The following is a 21,223-nucleotide window of genomic DNA, read 5'->3' on the forward strand; positions in this document are numbered from 1 at the left end:
AACGTATTACAACTAGCCGGACTACTTTCATCAACACCAAAACGAGGCTGGAACTCGGCTCACAGGACGCAGCAGAGGGTAAGAAAATGTTCATAAATGATATTGCTAATATGGGATGCCATACAGCTTCATGTCAAAAGAGGCAAACTATCCCTTTAAGACCTTCAGTGAAGACAGTTCGGTTGATTGGAACAAAAACCTGCAGCCACACCGGCCCTTTCAGGGATCAGTTTGAGACCCCTGCCTTAAAAACTCTGAATCTGCTGGAATTAAGATGAAAAGATCACAGCAACTTTCATGTGTTTTAAAGGATGATCGTGGACAGAGTAATTCAGCCTGTTCTTCACGTAAATTAGTGAGACTTGGGTGGAGTTGTTACATTTTTCGTTGTTTTTCTTTGCTCCTGCAAACTACTGCAAACTGCAAGCATCCACATCCTGCGTGTGAGCGTTTAATATATTTATGATATCTGCTTTGCATCTATTTTCACAGCTGGACAGTAATAATATCTAATTATTACTGTCTACTAAATATTAGAGCCCTTCCTGGGTTCTGCTTGTACAAACTTGAGTGGTGCGAAGCTACAAAACTCAGTCCAGTCAGTCCAGACCACACTGTCAGAATTCAGAAAGGTCGGCAGGGTCAGGAGGTTGCAGGGTTTATGGGAAATGTGGTCCTAATTTGGAGGCGCACAAGCAATAGAAACTCAACAGGCATTCATCTTAATTACTGTCTGTGTAGTTTACGCAGATTTAAGAAGGATTAGAGGAGAATTAGAGGTGAAGCATGAGATTTTCTGGAAAAAACGTTCCTCTAAATCCTGCTGTGCAGAACAGCAGTTCACACCCTCACTGCGCTGAAGGAAAATCTGTGTTTGCTCGGTGATAAATGCAAAGCGTGTTTGCTCAAGCACAAAGGTGCCGATGTGTGAGCAGGCTGCCTCCATAAAAGAGACTTTCCTCAGAAACCCTTCACTCAGCGAGCTCGTTGTGCGCAGAAATCCAGAGGATCAAGGATGACATCCTGACTTATTGAGTCATATTGTTAAGCTGCACTTGGGTAATTACCAAGGAGTTAGACGGACATATGATGTTTCATCTGGAATCATCAGGAGTAAACCTGTTTAAATAGAGTAAGCCTCAAACAGTTGTTGAGTTGTTATTCACAAAAGCAACATTATTTGCATTCCTGACGGTAGTCAGGGGAGACGCACGATAAATACGAGCTGCTTTAACTTGGTTTACTGCAAACATGGGGTCATCATTGCTAAGCTGGCTCCGTTTAAAGGTAACAAAATCAGCTCCTGAGCAGCGCTGCAGGAGTTTGTTCTGCGGAGGTTAAGATATTTACGAACCAGAGTTCGTCAGGATCTGACTTGTAAAAGTATAAGGTAGATGTTTAGTGTATGTTTAGTGATGACATACTTTGATGTGCATTGTTTCCCACAGTTTCCTCGAGCTTTATAATAAGGTTCAGCTTTTTGCTTGGCTCTCCAGTCAACAACTTTGACTGTTTTTATCTCCTCGCAAACCTTTTCTATAATTGAGCATTGAGCAGTTTCTCTTGGAAGTCATAAAGAACAAAAACACAGCTTAAAGGGAGGTAGAATATTACTCTAAATGACTACAAATAAACAGTGTTTCTCGTTTTAAACGTATAGTCTCGTTGGCAGGTGTTAAATTGAGGCAAGTACAGTTTCAGATGATAAATTACACCGTGTCAAGTACAAATCCATCCCCTGATCCAGCAGCTTCAGCAGCAGTAATTTAATGTAATGGTTTTCAGTCTTTCACATCGTTTAAAGTCCTCTGAAGGTCCCACCACAGCATCTCAGTCAGGCTGAGGTCTGGACTCTGACTGGACCATTGCAACACCTTGGCTGTGTTCGAAACCGCCTACTACTCCTACTACTCCTACTACTCCTACTAACTTTAACTTTTAAGTTCCCAGATGCATACTAGATTCTCCGAAATGTTGGGTATGCATCATGAGGTTACTACTCATACTCAAACTACCCAAGATGCAATGTAACGTGACGTCGCCGATCGTCATTTCCTGTCAAAACGGCAGTTTCAAGCTAGCTACAACGAGGGTAGGTTCACTTCCTGTTTTCAAAACAAAAGCACCAATTGTATGGTAATGGCTTTCCCTATGATAAAAGGCAACGGGTATTTTATTTTGTGAAAATAACCAGAAGTGCGTTGCTCACTGCGGCTAGCTTTAGTAGCGCCGAATTCGTGGGAACAAAATTGTAAATAGCCGGTATTTTGTCAGGTTTTCAACACGTTGGGGATCTAAACGACTACTTTCTCACCTGAAAATGTTTCAAATGTTGCTAAAGTTTACAGAGTTTAGAGCTTAAGCGAAATCAACTTCAGGCCGGCTGATTTTGGCTCGAGCAGGAGCGATATGCATTGTGGGTAAACGCTCTGCATACTGTCTGATCGATGATTATGCCGTTTGCAAGAATGTAGTAGGCGGTTTCGAACACAGCCGAAGTCTCCTTTGATGGCAACACCTTGATTCTTCTCTTCTTCACACATTCTGCTGTAGATCTGCTGCTGTGTTTGGGATCTTTGTCCTGTTGATGAGCCAGTTTCAGCCCAGCTTCAGCTGTTGGACAGACGGCCTCACATCTGACTCTAGAACACTTTGGTATCCAGAGGAGTTCATGGTGGACTCAATGACTGCGAGGTGCCCAGGTCCTGTGGCTGCAGAACGAGCCCAGATCATCAGCCCTCCACCACCGTGCTTGACAGCTGGTGTGAGGTGTTTGTGCTGATATGCTGCGTTTCTTCCAAACGTGCTGCTGTGCATTATGAGCAAACATCTCCACTTTGGTCTGCTCTGTCCAAAGGACATTGTTCCAGAAGTCTTGTGGTTTGTTCAGCTGCAGCTTTGCTAACCTAAGCTGAGCTGCCATGTTCTTTTTAGAGAGAAGAGGCTTTCTCCTGCAGCCCTTCCACACAAGCCACACCTGTTCAGTCTGTTTCTAACTGTGCTGTCATGAACTTTAACCTTTAACATGCTGACTGAGGCCTGCAGAGTCTGAGATGTGGCTCTTGGGTTTCAGGACCTTGGGGTGACCTTGCTGGGACGTCCACTCCTGGGAAGATTGACAGCTGTCCTGAATGTTTTCCACTTGTGAATAATCTTTCTCTCTGTAGAACGATGGACTCCAGATAGTTTGGAAACGGCCTTATAACCCTTCCCAAACCTTTTATAGAGCTGCTCACACTCACTGATGATCAATTAATCACAGCATTGATTACCCTGTTAATTACTGTGGAAGTATTAAGAATGGACTTAGTTTTCCTTAAATAAATGACACGGTGTAATATGTCATGTGTTATTGTTAATCTGATGTTGTATTTGCCTCATTTTAAGGATCATAGGATTTATTTATCATGTCTCAATACTTGAAACCTTAGATTTGAAAGAGGTTCTACTTTCCTTTTTACATGATTCTCTGTTCAACATCTATCAGGGATAATAATGCCAGTTTGAAACTTGTTTTCACCTCCTCCCGGTGCCCCAAAAAATGCATTACATGCGTTAGACCAGAGATACTCTTTATGCGGCTTCTCAAGCTTTAATTGGCGGCTCGCACTCGCATAGTAGCTTATAACAATATGGTAACATTAACAATGCATTTTTTCAACTAACACACAGCGAATACTGCACAGTATTAAGTATTTTTATTAAGTATTAATTAAGGCTTAATGGTGTTTCCTAAAGGGGGAACTGTTAAACCTGGCAACGCAGCCCGCTTAAACCATCTCACACTTGACCGCAGAGCACGCTAGCTCCTTTAGCCAGCGCGAGATGGATCGGTTTTTAATCAAAAAAGGGCAAAAACCAGCACAAAAACCATGCACATCCTGAATGTCTCACTATGATTACAACAACAAACTACAAATACAACATGAAGAAAGTCAAGCACATGCACGCCCAGCTTTCGCTCATCCCAGTATTAAGGTAAATGTGGTCTGAATTGAACATGTATTGGCTGTGTTGCTTCTTTTTTTGTGGGATGTTTTATATGTAGAAATGCATATTTGCAAAAGGGGACTTTAGTATGTTGTCGTAAAAGTGGCTCTTCCCTTGATTTTGCTCTGCCAATGTGGCTCTTGTGAAAAAAAATAGTGAGAATCACTGGCCGCCTGGGAGCTAACAACCCTTAAAGCAGTAAAAACAACACTGCTCTCAGATGAGTCACATGACTAAATAAAAGTAAAGCCAGGGGCTCATTAGCATGGCTCCACTCATTCAGTGCTTGCATTTGAGTCATTGTAGAAAATAGGCAGGGCTCTGGTGGGTTGCTGCCCTGATTCTGGTTAACCACATCACTCAGGTGTCACCTATATCGGTCCAATCCAGCAGAATCTAATTAGCCTGTGGTCGGTGGTGCTATTAAAAGCCCTCCGCCTCCCCCCCGTCTTGCTTTCTCTCCATCTGTCTTAATATACTGTTATGTTAAAGAGTGACTACAATGAAAGGGACCCCAGGAGACTCAGACAGAGAGGCAGCAGCCAGCAGACGACTGCCAGACACTCGATGGTGCCACAGCCCCCAGATGAAAGAAAACCAGCACCCCTTTTTTAAGAATCATAAGTCCAAGACTTCATTTTCTAAACACCCTATCTGCTCTCCCATCTTTCATTACTTTCCTCAGGTCTGTCATTCGGTGCGGCTGAAGTGGAGCAGCAGAAATGTGAACGTTCGCTCTGTTTTAGCTCGGATTTTTGGTCTCTACCGGCTCCAGTCTGCCTCTTTAGCTGCTGTTCATCAGCTGTTCTGTAGCCGTCTCCATCTGTCGTTTAGTGCTGAGAAGACTGCAGGTGAGGTTCACAGTTTAGCCTTGAAATGCTTCATTGTTCTAAACTTCATTCAAGTTGTCTTTTTTTAAATTTCTTTCACAACAAAGACGCAATAAATCAGCAGATAGCAGAGTGCTATTCATTAGAATGATGTTATTCTGAGCACTTTTCAAGTCTCTCTTTCTTAAAAGTTTAGGTCGATGCTTTGCTCTTCAGTTTAAAAACAGCAGTTGACTGAAACATTTGTACTGAAAGTTACTCTGTTGCCCGTACAGATATGATATAAATTAGGGCTGGGCGAGTTAACTCGTTATTATCGCGTTAACTCGCTAATTATTTAACGCCGATAAATATTTTATCGCGCATTAACGCAGGTTTTATTATTTATTTTATTTTGTAAAAGTCTGTTGCTCACAGGCTTTTATTTTGTAAAACTCTGTTGCTGTCTGCTGTGGAACAGGAAAAGAAAGTAATCGGCGGATCCACCAAACCTGGAGAAGGGTACGGAACTTTTACTCGGCCATTTTCATTTTTAAACTTCTTCCAGACGGCGGAGTCGACAGAACCAAAGTCATCTGTAAACACTGCCAAGTTGAATTGTCTTCTCAGCGTAGTAGTTCCAGTCTAAAATATCACTTAAAGGCAAAACACACAACTGATAGCAGCAAGTCATTCAAGGAAACAGACAGTGGAGCGAGGCTTCTACATAAAAACTACAGAAAGATGCTGATGTTAAAAGTGTGTTTGCACAACAAATGTTATGGCACTTTCATTCATATGGCAGCACATTTAAAATAAAACTAAATGCTAAAAGCTATACACTACTTTTGAATTCATTTTTGGATTTTGCGTACAAATGTGATTAATCGTGATTAATCAGGGAAATCATGTGATTAATTAGATTAAACATTTTAATCGTTGCCCAGCCCTAGATATAATACAAAAATAAGTCTTTAGAAAACAAACCATTCAGTTTCCCATGAGGATGAATCAAATGACCACCTCTTTACTTCAGTTACAGACCGGCTGCTCGCTTTAGTCTTAACTTGATTGTGTGTTTTGTGATTATTTTTATACTTGGTGTCTCAAATTGCTGCTGAAGTTGAATTAAAATGTGAATGTGTGGGGAGGCCCGCTGATTTATACCTGTAGGTGAGGTCCGTCTTGTCCAGACGTCCTCCATAAAGCACGTAGCGTCTCTGGCGGTGTCTTTCCCGGTAATGCGCCCCATTCTGGGTGGGGTAGTCTGGTACACCACAGCGGAGTCGGCTCCATGTGCTGGAGGTGTTGGTCGATGAACTCCCCTCCTTCACCATGTCGTGAGCGTGAGGAACCTTTCCTCTCTTCCTCAGGTCCTGGAACTTCTCAGAGATCTGAAACAGCAAAGGAGTTCATTTAACAGACAACTTAGCAAAGAAGCCATTTTAAATTGGATCTTTAGGCACTTTGTTCCCAGCAGCCTGTCACAGAGACACATCATTTGTTCCCGTTTTTTTTTAGCAAAGATAACACAGTCTGACAGACAGACAACAGGATTTCTGCAGCAACAAGGTGATTCCCAAAGAGCTGTTAGCTGAAAACTTGGCATATCTCAGCATGGTGTGCAGTGTGTCCTTAAAACATTTGAGGAAACTGGACAAGTGGAGGACAGAAGAAGAAGAGTCAGGCCTAAAGAACTATCTCCAGCAGATGAACAGGATCTGAAAGTGATGTCCTTAAGAAAGAATCCGAAAAATCTGAAAATCAGTGGCAGCAGGTCTGATGGAGGGATGAATCCTCCCCAGAGCCCGGAGCTCAACATTACTGAAGCAGTGTGGGATCATGTTGGCAGAGAACGGAACAAAAGGCAGCCCACATCCAAAGAAGAGCTTTGGGATGTCCTTCGAAGTGAGGGGTGGGTCCTACAGTCCTGTAAATACAGTATTAATAAACAGATACACGACAAAATCCAACTCCAAAACCATCACTGTCCCGAAAGCTTTTATTCTTAGAAATAAGGTGGAGGAAAGTCGCATAGAAAGGTCTATACGCAGCAGATGGCAGCTGGTCAGAGTCGACCCGGGTCGGCTGCAGTGTTCGGGGGGCGCGCTCTCTTCCAGGTGAGCTGTGCACGCGCCCCGACGTGAACGTCTTTAACCGTCTCCTTCTTAATTATCACGTTTTTTGGTTGCTACAAAACAATTCTTTGAAAAGGCAGCCCACATCCAAAGAAGAGCTTTGGGATGTCCTTCAAGAAACCTGGAGAACTATTCCTGAAGACTCCTTAAAGAAAGGACAGAAAGCTCGTCTGAGAGGGTTCAGGCTGTGTTGGAGGAGAAAGGAGCTCAGAGCAGATATTCACTTTAAAGCTGCTCAGAACTGAACAAACTCTATTTTTTGCCTGTTTTTGTATTCTCCTTCATGTTCAACCACAGTACCTATTTCCCGTTTTCCTGGAAACATACACAAAAAAAAATTATGGGTTTCTCAAGACTTAGCTGCAATCATACATGATTATATATGATTTTCTGGGTTTTAGTTAGGGTAAATATGACTATGACACTGTTTAAATTAGTGCACCATACAATAGGTATGTAGGAGCAGCTTGTTTGTCGTCAGAGACAGAAAGTTTGCAGTCCCATCCAGTAAGATGTTGGCCTCTTTGTGATCACGACCACCCCAGCTGGAAGCAGCTCTGGTGGGTTTCCAGGATTAGAAACCAGTTTCCACCTTTGTCTAATGAGCAGTTGCCTCTGCGTTTCCCACAGCGAGCCTCTCAGTTAACAATGCCAGCTTATCACTGCCCAGATAACTGGCTGCCTTTGGCAGTTATTCTGACTCTTTTACTACACTATAGTAGGTTCATTCACGGTATCCGTTACAGAATAAGATGCCATAACAGTTCATCCTGTGGGGATCATAAATGTCCAAACCGAATATATCGCCAACCCATCTAATATTTGACATATTTTCGTCTAAATTGAAGTGATGTGCTGCTGTTGCCTTAAATTGAGCCATGAAAGAAGCAGTTACAACCCACAGAAAGAGCAGATGTGTTATCTTGGTGCTGGCTGTACACGAATCGGCGTCATTTTGACCCAAATCCGAATTCTGACGTAAATCACAACATGAACTCGCTGAGCCACGTACTTTGCCCCATTTTAAGAGACGGCCGGTCCCAGAGTGTCCCATTATCGTTAATGCCCCCCTCTCCAGCAGATCTAGAGGAAATGGCTCTGCTCATTTCCACAGAAGCAAATTACAGAGCAGAGCCGTCCCATCCGCACCTCCTCATCTGACTCAGGCCGAACGCTGTGAGCCAAACCACATCTGCAGCTCTGCTGGGCAGGCAGCTGGTGGGTGTTCTCCTCCTATCACAAGATTACATTACATTTCCTTTTCCGCCGCCGCTCAGAACAACCTGTGGGAAAAGACGCTATCAATTTATTTGTAGGGATGAAACAAATTACCGTCAGATCCTGTGGGTCTTCCCAAAGCTTCTCCCTCATTTAAAGACAATCGCGACTCTGATCTTTGTCCTCAACGTCACGTTGGCTGATATTGTTCTTCCTTCTGAAACACTGCAGCGTGCATCGTTTTGGTTATGAGCAAACATCTCCACTTTGGTCTGGTCTGTCCAAAGGACATTGTTCCAGAAGTCTTGTGGTTTGTTCAGATGCAGCTTTGCAAACCTAAGCTGTGCTGCCATGTTCTTTTTAGAGAGAAGAGGCTTTCCCCCTTCCACACAAGCCATACTTGTTCAGTCTGTTTCTAACTGTGCTGTCATGAACTTTAACATGCTAACATGCTAACTGAGGCCTGTAGAGTCTGAGATGTAGCTCCTGGGTTTCTGACCTTGGGGTGACCTTGCTGGGACGTCCACTCCTGGGAAGATTGACAGCTGTCCTGAATGTTTTCCACTTGTGAATAATCTTTCTCTCTGTAGAATGATGGACTCCAGATAGTTTGGAAACAGCCTTATAGCCCTTCCCAAACCTCTGCTTTTATAGAGGTGCTCACACTCACTGATGATCAATTAATCACAGCATTGATTAGCAGGCAGCACCTGGCTGCTACTTACCCTACTGAACAGGTTGGAAACCTGGGCAGAACTCAGCAATGTTTCAGTTCCTACTTGGAGGAGCGGAGTTATTTTGTGACTATTGGAAGTAATCAATCTGATCGAGTGGCTATGACATGTGGAGTTCCTCAGGGGTCAGTTCTTGGACCCCTTCTGTTCACCCTATACATGCTGCCTCTGGGTCAAATTCTGAAGAACTCTAAAGTCAACTACCACAGCTATGCAGATGACACACAGATATATCTCGCACTGTCTCCAGATGACTGCAGTCCTATAGAGTCATTGTGCGACTGCTTAGAGCAAGTCAAAAAGTGGATGAACCAAAATTTCCTTCGGTTAAATCAAGAAAAAACTGAGGTCATTGTGTTTGGCAACAAAGAGAAGAGGTTTGCTGTCAGTAAACACCTTGAGTCACTGTCTCTAGAAACTAAAGACCAAGTCCGGAACCTTGGCGTGCTGATAGACTCCGATCTGACCTCTAACTGAGGCCTGCAGAGTCTGAGATGTAGCTCTTGGGTTTTTGACCTTGCTGGGACGTCCACTCCAGGGAAGATTGACAGCTGTCCTGAATGTTTTCCACGTGTGAATAATCACTGGCTGTGTTCGAGAACTCATACCACATACTTCCATACGGCATACTCATCGATCAGACAGTATGCAGAGCGTTTACCCACAATGCATTTCGCTCCTGCCCGAGCCGAAATCAGTCGGCCTGAAGCTGATTTTGCTTAAGCTCTAAACTCTGTAAACTTTAGCCACATTTGAAACATTTTCAGGTGAGAAAGTAGTCGTTTAGATCCCCAACGTGTTGAAAACCTGACAAAATACCGGCTATTTACAATTTTGTTCCCATGAATTCAGCGCTACTAAAGCTAGCCGTAGTGAGCAACGCACTTCTGGTTATTTTCACAAAATAAAATACCCGTTGCCTTTTATCATAGGGAAAGCCATTAGGATACAATTGGTGCTTTTGTTTTGAAAACAGGAAGTGAACCTACCCTCGTTGTAGCTAGCTTGAAACTGCCGTTTTGACCGGAAATGACGATCGGCGACGTCACGTTACGTTGCATCTTGGGTAGTTTGAGTATGAGTAGTAACCTCATGATGCATACCCAACATTTCGGTGAATCTAGTGTGCATCCGGGAACTTCTCGCATACTCAAACTCGCATACTAACTCAAAAAGTTAGTAGGAGTAGTAGGAGAAGTATGCGGTTTGGAACACAGCCTCTCCCTGCAGAACGCAAGAGGTGCTCACACTTGCTGATGATCAAGTAATCAGTGCATTTGATTAGCAGCACCTGGCTGCAACTTAGCGGGAGGATGCATTTAGTTTTTCACACACTGCTTCTATATTTTGTTCTAATTAAATGAATAATGACACAGTGTCATGTGCTGTTGTTCATCTAAAGCTGCATTTACCCAATTTGAAGACCCGGTAAGAAACAGGTGTTTTTTTATTTATGTTCTGGTATGTAAAACCAAAGAACCGAAAGAGAATGCACCTTCTTTCTCAGATAACTGTATATGAAAAGTTAAATAATTCAAAGTGGGATCTCCATCTGAGAGATGTCCCGATCGTGTTTTTGTTGCGTTTAAACAAGCCTGACCTTGCTTCACGCTGCAGGTCTCCACTGTGTCGCTGTTGTAGGTTATAGGGAACAAAACCCAGCAGGATTTGTGGAATGTGCTCCAGACTGCAGAATCAGAGTGAGTGATGGGTCTGGATCACAGAAAAAAAGCAATGCACACCTCCCAGAGACCCCCTCCAGCTCCACCTCCCGTGTTTCACTTTGTTTAGAGCAGATTTCAGCTGCTTATTCCACTGCACAAAGCACTTATTCATGTCGGGGAATGTTTACGCTCATGTCCTGCAGCTTCTCTCCAAATGCCTTGTTAGAGTTGTTCTGAATGCAGAAAGAGCCACAGCCTCCAAAGAGAGACCCCGGGAGGTTTCAGACGCACCCTGAGAAAACCTGCTTCTGTTTAAGCTTCTTTTTTTTGGTGCAGAAATGTGTTAGAGCAGCGTGATACGAGGCTCCTCTTTCTACGCTGTTATCTGCCTTCCTGCATTTGGAGCCTGATATGAAAATCTCAGATCAACAACAAAACCCTTATCGTGGTGTAAAGCAGCTCTGAAAGTTATCAGGCTGAAGCCTGTTGACGGGAAGCTGCACGGCAGAAAACATTACTGGCATGGAATTCAGTCTGCTGCTTCCCATTCAGAGTTCATGTCCTGAGTAATGTGGAAAGTCCAATGACTCAAGAAGAAGAAGTTGATTTTATCCTGTTTCAGAATTATTCTTTAATGCCATTATAAAACAGTATTAGAACTAGGGCTGGGCGAGTTAACTCGTTATATCGCGTTAACTTGTTAATTATTTAACGCCGATAAATATTTCATCGCGCATTAACGCAGGTTTCATTATTGTAAAAGTCTGTTGCTCATAGGCTTTTATTTAGTAAAAGTCGGTTGCTGTCTGCTGTAGAACCAGAAAAGAAAGTAATCGGCAGATCCACCAAACACGGAGAAGGGTATGGAACTTTTACTCGGCCATTTTCATTTTAAAGTGCAACAGGTGCTCCTCGGTCTCTGTGTGAAGCTCACGGAGCTAACTGGTGCTACTTCCTGTTTTACTTGTTTCAACATAAAAGCACGTATTTCAAAATAAATTTAAAAAAAACTCCTGCATTTACAGCCAAGTTTGTCTTCTCAGCGTAGTAGTTCCAGTCTAAAATATCACTTAAAGGCAAAACACACAACTGATAGCAGCAAGTCATTCAAGGAAACAGACAGTGGAGCGAGGCTTCTACATAAAAACTACAGAAAGATGCTGATGTTAAAAGTGTGTTTGCACAACAAATGTTATGGCACTTTCATTCATATGGCAGCACATTTAAAATAAAACTAAATGCTAAAAGCTATGCACTACTTTTGGATTCATTTTTGGATTTTGTGTACAAATGCGATTAATCGTGATTAATCAGGGAAATCATGAGATTAATTAGATTAAACATTTTAATCGTTGCCCAGCCCTAGTTAGAACATGTTTTCACCCTGCAGGGACTCAAACAAACCTTCATAAAACATGTTGTTTGCAGCAAATTTCACAGCATGCAAGACATGCACATCAAAGTGAGGTCTCAGTCATAAGGTTCAGCCGTAAAACGACTTTGTTAGAGAAACCACATGGAACTTTTGTCTACTAACGGAGCTACAACACAGTGCTTTCATGAGATCTTCACCTCGCTATTTCTTTATTTATGGTACTGTATGTGCATTATGAAGGATGAAATGCATTCATTTCTTTTAGACCTTCAGGATAAACTAGCCGGTGTGGTGACGGTTTATGCCAGTTTGGTCTGGTTTCAACTTATTTAAGGGAGTTGGTTTCAGGAGGAAACAAAAGAAATGACTTGAACATTTACACAGAAGTACTCATAAGTAATCCTGAGTTGCATTTTGACCAAAATATCTTGCAAATTCTGCCCAAAAAGCAACTCAATCATTGCTTTATGCTGCTGTTTTTGTGTTCCAACTGCATTGTCTGCTGAAGGTCTGAATAAGGAGCAGGTATGAGCTGAAGTATGTAGTCACACAAATTAGCGATGTGGCACCGTCCTACAGGGTTGTGCCGAGGTGTGGCTGTTTTTTTTTACTCTTAAAACATAAAAGAATCAGAAAGTAATCTAGAGTTTGCTGCTCTGTCCTCACGGTTCTTTCCACCGTAGTTTCACCGTATTGCTGATTTGTTCCACTATCCTTGGAAATCTTAACTCAAAGCTGGGAATGACGTCCCACCCGAGGTGGCAGCTTTCCAGATGCACGTCAGAAAGCCAGCAGGAATTGCTAACTGATCAGACTAGCTATCGTTAGCAATAACTTGTATCATGCTTGATTTTCCCACAGGGAATCCAGAAATTCTGACTTTTCAAGCCCAAACTGAACAGTCTCTACCAGATTAACAGATTTTCGAGCTATATTTTCAGAAATAATGCCTCTGGATCAGGGTTTATCTCTGCTTTGCAGGGTAAAGATCTTCCAAAAGTCTGTAGACCCAAAGGAAAGTTCTTGCAATTGCACAGCTTGGAAAAGTGTGAATAAAAAATATTTTTTCGAAAGTAAAGGACGAACATGCGGCCCAGTTTTCATGGATTAAGAATTCCAGGCTGCCAAACAAAAATGCCCAAAATAAATCACCCTTTTCTCCACAGCTCTGTCACTGATGGCAAACTCTCATTCAGTAAAAGCTTAAGCTAACTTATACTACTTCTTAAAAAATGGTACACAAAATAGTAGGTAGATACAAATTGCCACACAATCAATACTGGAGGTATGTCCAAATGCAAAGCACCCTGTCTAAATGGCTAGGCGGTCCGCTTACCTGCCCTACAGGTAGCCCAATTGAACAACTGCTGATTAGATCGAGTTCAGGTAAGGGCATTACTCTTAAGATCAATAATTTATTACAGGAACAACTACGTGACCCTTTGATCAAGGTTAAGAAACATTGGGCAGGGGACCTGGCCATAGACATATCTCCTGAGGATTGGAAGTCATGTTTTGATAACATTAAAACAGTATCCAAAGAAATGGGTAATAGGTTCATTCAACTGAAAATAATACACAGACGGCATCGGGCGCCACAACAACTTTATAAATGGAACTTAAAGTGATACTCCGGAGTAGATTCAACCTGGGGTCATTTGAACCGTGATATCCAGCCAAGTAGCCCACCCGCAGTTTTTTCGATATTGGCTGAACATCAGCTGAGTTACTGAGTTATCCCGAATAGCTTCGTACTAGGGTTAATGGATCCTGGCAGTATCTCCAAAATTACTACACTAAAATCACATGCCATGACACCAAACTCCTACAGTAGTACAAATATGGTCTCTACTCACAAAACGATGCATTTGGAAGTTTGTACATAGTCCAGGAGTTTATTATTATCAACACAAGCCTGATAGCTTCTCTGCAGCTAAAGCTGCGTTAACGTCACTTCCTTGATCTGGGAGCTTCAAAGTAAGATGAGGGTTGATCTACTACTGCAGACAACAAAGCAAGGCTGCTCAATTTCTCCATTGATAAAATAATTTCACAACTCTACAACATAAAAATTCATAAAAAAAAACATGTAGAATATAGCATATACTTTGTTGTCTACAGTAGTAGATCAACCCTCATCTTACTTTGAAGCTCCCAGCTCCAGAAGTGACGTCGACGCAGCTTTAGCTGCAGAGAAGCTATTAGGCTTGTGTTGATAATAATCAACTCCTGGACTATTTTCAAACTTCCAAATGCATCGCTTTGTGAGTACAGACCATATTTGTACTACTGTAGAAGTTTGGTGTCATGGCATGTGATTTTAGTGTGGTAATTTTGGAGATACTGCCAGGATCCATTAACCCTTGTACGAAGCTGTTCGGGATAACTCAGTAACTCAGCTGATGTTCAGCCAATATCGGAAAAACTGCGGGTGGGCTACTTGGCTGGATATCACGGTTCAAATGACCCCAGGTTGAATCTACTCCGGAGTATCACTTTAATACCAGCAGACTCTTGCTGGAGATGTGACGGGAGTGGTGCTTCGATACTACATATACTCTGGACATGCCCAGCACTTAAGGACTGGTGGAATAACATTCATCAGGTTATATTTGAAGTCTTGCACAAAAGATTCCAAATTTCTGCAAAACTGGCTATCTTGGGATCGACCACTGAACTTAAGGACAATGACTTTAAAGCTGGATTATTTTGGCTCTCACAACAGCTAAACGGATACTACAAAGACACTAGAGGAAGAGATACCCCCTTCCTTATGAAGAATGGACTACAACAATGGCACATGGAGTCACCTACGAGAGGGTGACATACTCCCTACTGGATAAACTGGACCAATATATGTTTTAGCCTAAAACTTTTAGGGCTGGGCGAGTTAACTCATTATTATCGCGTTAACTCGCTAATTATTTAACGCCGGTAAATATTTTATTGCGCATTAACGCAGGTTTTATTGTTTATTTTATTTTGTAAAAGTCTGTTGCTCACAGGCTTTTATTTTGTAAAAGTCTGTTGCTGTCTGCTGCGGAACAGGAAGAGAAAGTAATCGGTGGATCCACCAAACATGGAGAAGGGTACGGAACTTTTACTCGGCCGTTTTCATTTTAAAGTTCTTCCAGACGGCGGAGTCGACAGAACCAAAGTCTTCTGTAAACACTGCCAAGTTGAATTGTCTTCTCTCAGCGTAGTAGTTCCAGTCTAAAATATCACTTAAAGGCAAAACACACAACTGATAGCAGCAAGTCATTCAAGGAAACAGACAGTGGAGCGAGGCTTCTACATAAAAACTACAGAAAGATGCTGATGTTAAAAGTGTGTTTGCACAACAAATGTTATGGCACTTTCATTCATATGGCAGCACATTTAAAATAAAACTAAATGCTAAAGGCTATACACTACTTTTGGATTCATTTTTGGATTTTGCGTACAAATGCGATTAATTGAGATTAATCAGGGAAATCATGTGATTAATTAGATTAAACATTTTAATCGTTGCCCAGCCCTAATATGTTTAACTGGAGCCATTTTACTGACAGGTCCCTGAAATGACTTCTGCCTCCATGTCTATATTCAATAACTAGTAACTGCAAACTGGTAAAAAACTACAACATAAACTCTTCAGTAAAATCCTTGAATTTTTCACAAATCGCTCAAAAGTTTCCCCTTCGGCTGGCTGGTTCAGTTAGTGTCACGATGATTCTAACACAGGTCAACAAGTGTCGTGTTCGGTATGCGAACGATTAAAGGGTGATGTCTTTTTCCTGGGGAGAACAGTCGCCCGCCAACACTTCTGCTTTGCTCAGAAGCCTTTGTTGAGGAAGGAGTTTTGAACTGTGAGTCACCTGGTCACAAGCCGACCTTCGTCCTGACCCCAGACTGAGGCGGGAGGCGGGGGGGGGAGTGTCGGCTGTCGCACTCGTAAAACTTTGGCTAATTCTAAATGCCGGGTGCATGGAGAGGTGCCTCCGTCATTTCAAAGAGAAAGACGGACTGAGGCCCCCCGACTGCGTTCCAAATGGATTGCTTGACCTGTCTGACCCCGCGACAGAATAATAAATGAAGCCGATTCCTGACAGGTTCAACATCAAAGTTCAAGGTTAAAGCCAAACAGGAGGATTATGCTGATCCAGAATGTTTTCATGTTCTCTGTTCCTCAGCAGCCTGGCGTGTTTTAACCAAGAAAACACACAATTTGGGCGTTTTAGACCCTCAATTTACATTTTTAATGAGATTACCTTTTTACTTAATTTGATTTTGACATTAAAAAAGGAATATTTTTTTAAAATAATCCGCTGGTTAATATGTGTTTAGGAGCTTTTCGGGTTCTTTGTGAGCTCGGGTTCCCGCTCATGGCTGTGTCATATTTAGCATATCAAGTATAAATGTTTAAAAATTAAAAAACTGTAAGAAAACCACTTTCTGTTAAACATCTAAAATATGTTAATAATGAAACAAGGATGAAACTTTTCAGTTTATGTTGTCTATTTTGAAGTTTTTTTTCCCATTTCTTAGACATAATAGAAAGAACAGTAGTTGATTCTCTTCATTTCATAAAGATTGATGGAGCAGAAAAACCACACCAGACGCTTTTACTTTTTAGGTTATTTTAACTTTGAGGCTTTTTTCAGGCCAGTGGAGTGCCGGGGCAAAGGGGACATTGGATGCTGGCTCAACACCTTCAGCTCCTTCCTCACATCTCATTGCTCCTCTCCTGGCATCTCTATCTCTTCTACCAGAGATGTGAGCAGAAGAGAGGAGATGAGGTGCTCAAAGCTGCATCACCAAACCACTGTTTTGCTCCAGCATATACAGCTGTATTAGATTATTTCTGTCAGATCGGCATTAAATCTGTTTGCCATATTTCATGTTTTCACTCCAAATTCAGTTTACAACGTGGGATTTATGTGCTAAATCATCTCATCTTAATTTGTAAAGAACTTTAAGCGTAGATGCCACCCAAAACGGTATTACTTTGATTAAAAAGAATAAAAGAATATCAAATATCAATAAAACGAGCAAAAAAAAGGGTTGAAATACACAAAGACAACCAGCTTATAAATACAAGAGATTGCCCAATCAAAGAGGAGAGTGTGTCAGTGGGGTCACATGGCACTGAAAGGATCGGATTATTGGCTAAATTACAATAAGACTGAGTTATTAAGTTCATGTAGACACCTTAACTCTTTCGGTGCCAAAGACGTCTATAGACGTCAATTGCGTTTTTTAACGGAGCGGGCTGGGGAACAATCTAGCGGAGTTTGTCACTAAATCTTAGGCTTGTAAACACTAAACAGAGAATATACTGGCAAAATTACCCGCAAGGTGGCAGCAGTGCCACTTTGCACAAAAAAAGAAAAAGCGTGTTTTCTCCGTTTTTTGGGTCAAACAGCTGATTTTGGTGAAACCAACCTATGTTCTACTGTCTATTACTAAAGGACTGAAAATGGTAGAAACAAACTTTTTTTTCCTGATGAAAGAAGAGAGTCTACTCTTTCGTTTGGTAATTTTGGTGTGTACATAGTCATAGGACACACTTTTCTGTGGGTCTTGGAAAATCAGTCAAAATACTGTAAAACACTTGGCAGTATGGGAGTCTCTGAACTGAAAATGGCTGGCAGCCAATGAGTTAATCTGACAAGAAATTGGATCGGATCGGATTCAGACCCCGAGATAACTGGGTTGAAACTCACTCTAAACCTGCTTGTAGACGCTGAAGCACGTGGTGAATCAGACTTTGCGTTCTGCTCATGCTCCAGATGTTTTCCCGGGGTCGTGACCCGGAAGTCAAAGGAGACGATATTCCTGTTGTTGTCGCCGTCAGAAAGAAACAAACAACGCGATGGAGAACGCTCCGTTGGGCATCGAGTTTGTGCAACAAGCAGCTCATCACAGACCAAATGTAGAGGGACGTAGCTTCATCTGGCTCTGCGTTCTCCATCTTTCTCCAATGCCTGAGTTTGTTGTTGTTGTTGGTGGTGAAGAGGTCAACAGGAAGTGGCTCTATTAGCAACAGCTGGAATGGGTACAGCGCCACCTATCATACCGGGGTATGACACGCTTTGTGCCTCTGATCCCATTCATTCACCGCCATATATCCAAGGAGAATTACCCTTGCTCAAATAAGGGGCATAACCCAACTATAGCTGTTATCGAAATAACATTTAGGGTGTTTGATATATGTGATGAGCAGGATTTTAAATTCAATGCAAAGTTTAATTAGAGCTGATGAAGAGAAACTGGAGAAATGTGAGACGTGTAAGCTGCACCGTTTGGATCAGTCCAACTGCAGAATATTAAGTAAAACAGCAGTTCTCAAGCTGTGATATAATCACTGCAGCATAATGCTTCAGATAAAAAAAGTGCTGCTTCAGAGACGTGTTTCACATGAGAAATAACAGCATGACTCTGCTTCCTTACAGCAGGACTGGAGGCCAATGTGATGCCACTCAGAACAGCTGCAGTTCAGTTTGGGATTCGATAGAGAAATGGGTGTTACTGCCAGTCTATCCTCCCTTACAGCTCAGTGAGCCTCGTCCCTCTTCATATCTGAAAGGAGAAACTGAGGCAAAATATTTGACAGCGAAAGATTTCTCTGGGGATGACGAAGGAGGAGACAAAAAGGCCTGAAATCGACTCGTTAGAAGAGCTTGTGGTCCTCCTCTCATCAGGGCGTCCAGTGGGAGGTTTTCTGCAACAGCAGGTGTTTTTCATGCTTATTTTCTAATGCAGAGCATTAAGAAGTCAAAGCACCTGATGTCAGGAAACTGAACTGAGTAGATAGATATGGCCTTTATCGTGTTTGGCTGTAATGAACTGAGTGGTGGTCACTAACTTCAAGCAGGAAGACCCAAATTAAACCAGTTGCCTTGGTGATAAATAGCAGGAATACGGTGAGAGGCGCTTTTATTATTCACATGATCAGCCGTGTAACAGTAAGAAATACTCAAAAAGCTGTTTCCATCCACTCTTTTTTTCAAAAAGAACGACAAATATAGCCTTTACTGCCACTTTCTTACAACACTATAGTCTCATTTATTCGCCTTAAAACCACGTGATGGAAAAGAGCTCGATGTGCATTTTCAGCTCAGTATCATTTTAGTATTTTGCAGAGATGGGGACTCGAGTCGCTGTTTTGATGACCTGTGACTTGACTTGACAAAAAATAAAAGACTCAAGACTCGACTCGGACTTGGAAGTTGAAGACTCGGCACTTGACTTGACCTGAGACACGATGACTTGAATGACTTGAGTGTTATACAGTTCATGTTTTCAGTTTGAATATAAAATGAATCATTAAAAAAATAATATCGATTACCCGGCAGGAGCGTAGGATCAACATGTTAGCGGGAGGGGCTGTGTTCGAAACCGCATACTTCTCCTACTACTCATACTAACTTTTTGAGTTAGTATGCGAGTTTTAGTAAGCGAGAAGTTCCCGGATGCATACTAGATTCTCCGAAATGTTGGGTATGCATCATGAGGTTACTACTCGTACTCAAACTACCCAAGATGCAACGTAACGTGACGTCGCCGATCGTCATTTCCTGTCAAAACAGCAGTTTCAAGCTAGCTACAACGAGGGTAGGTTCACTTCCTGTTTTCAAAACAAAAGCACCAATTGTATGGTAATGGCTTTCCCTATGATAAAAGGCAACGGGTATTTTATTTTGTGAAAATAACCGGAAGTGCGTTGCTCACTGCGGCTAGCTTTAGTAGCGCCGAATTCGTGTGAACAAAATTGTAAATAGCCGGTATTTTGTCAGGTTTTCAACACGTTGGGGATCTAAACGACTACTTTCTCACCTGAAAATGTTTCAAATGTTGCTAAAGTTTACAGAGTTTAGAGCTTAAGCGAAATCAGCTTCAGGCCGGCTGATTTCGGCTCGGGCAGGAGCAAAATGCATTGTGGGTAAACGCTCTGCATACTGTCTGATCGATCAGTAGCAGTAAGTATGTAGTATACGGTTTCGAACACAGTCATTGTCTTCGACTTTCGTAATTACCATTTTGACGGCTAAAGACGAACAGCACAGTGCAAGACATGCGGCATCAACATCTCAGACAGCCAGACGACAACTTCAAACTTTGTTCGTCATTTGAAGATTCATTCTGACCAGTAAGTGCTTGTCAAATTAGCTAATATTATCCTGTTAGCCTAGTCGGTAGTTAGCTAACGTTAGCTTGATATGATACGGGGTGGACAGGTTGGACACATTGGCCAATGATGTTTACTGACAGTTACTTATATCTTTGTGTTTTCACTTTATTAAGATCAGATTCTGCAGGTAAAATTGCAATAATAAGCTGACTTGACTTTGACTTGACTTGACTTGCCCAAGAAAAAATTACTTGAGACTTACACATGTGTGACTTGTTCCCATCTCTGGTATTTTGTGTCCACAAACATCCACAGGTACACCACAACCAGAAGATTTCCCGGCAGAAAAATGCATTATATCAAGAATATAAATGTTAATCACTTGGATTGTCAGCACTTTTCATGTTGCAGCTCATCACCGTGTGCACATCAGACATATCTAACTCGTAAATAAGCCGAGTGGAAGATTTATTCGCTCAATTCTTTCAAGCCCCACTTGACAGTTTTATGCACGAAGCTCAGATGTAAAAGAAACCACATCCACGACTCAGCAGATTGACACTGAAGTTTTATGACTTTGCGCGCTCAGACAATGAAATCCAGCCAAGAGACTGTTTGAAAAAGAAAGGAAAAAACTACCCTCGGGACAACTACTGTCACTCTCTGCTGAGAGTGCAAAAAGTCAGAGGCAAGACATGAAAGCTCCCAAAAGGCCCGAGGGCCTCGAGGATATTTGTTCATGCTGGGCACATGCGAGGGAGTCTGATGGAGGGGGGGGGGCGCCCGTTACAAGTATGGACACATCTAGTTTCTGGTTACAGTGATGACAAGATCTGCACACAGCGGTACAGGGGATCCGACAGCGGTATTCAGAGGGAGCACCGAAACATGTCTGCACACGGAGCATCTGAGCAACAATAAACCCTCCGCCACCCTGACGGGTCACCGGGCTCAGCTTTCAGCTGCAGCACGGTGGAAAAAAGTCCTGAGGCCTTGTTTCTTTATGTGTTGTGAGGAAAACAGGAAACAGGTGACGGGATTTACTGAAACAGAGTTTTGTCTTTTTTGTCTTTGGTCTGAGCACCTTGATTCTTATCCCTCCATCAGACCTGCTGCCACTGATTTTCAGCCCACTTCTTGTGTCCTTTGGCACAGCTCAGCCTTTTCTCCCTGTTTCACTTC

General features: G+C 42.3%; 1 protein-coding gene across 1 annotated transcript in view; it reads right to left on the minus strand.

The window, feature by feature from the left end:
* mmp11a (matrix metallopeptidase 11a) overlaps window positions 1-21,223 on the minus strand; it is a 64,413-nt gene that overhangs the window by 25,405 nt on the left and 17,785 nt on the right. Inside the window, exon 2 of the mRNA XM_075467183.1 lies at window positions 5,967-6,193. Coding sequence (XP_075323298.1) covers window positions 5,967-6,193 — 227 coding nt within the window. The remainder of the gene's footprint in view (window positions 1-5,966; window positions 6,194-21,223) is intronic.

The sequence above is a fragment of the Odontesthes bonariensis genome, chromosome 6 (genome assembly GCF_027942865.1).
Source record: "Odontesthes bonariensis isolate fOdoBon6 chromosome 6, fOdoBon6.hap1, whole genome shotgun sequence".
NCBI lineage: Eukaryota > Metazoa > Chordata > Actinopteri > Atheriniformes > Atherinopsidae > Odontesthes > Odontesthes bonariensis.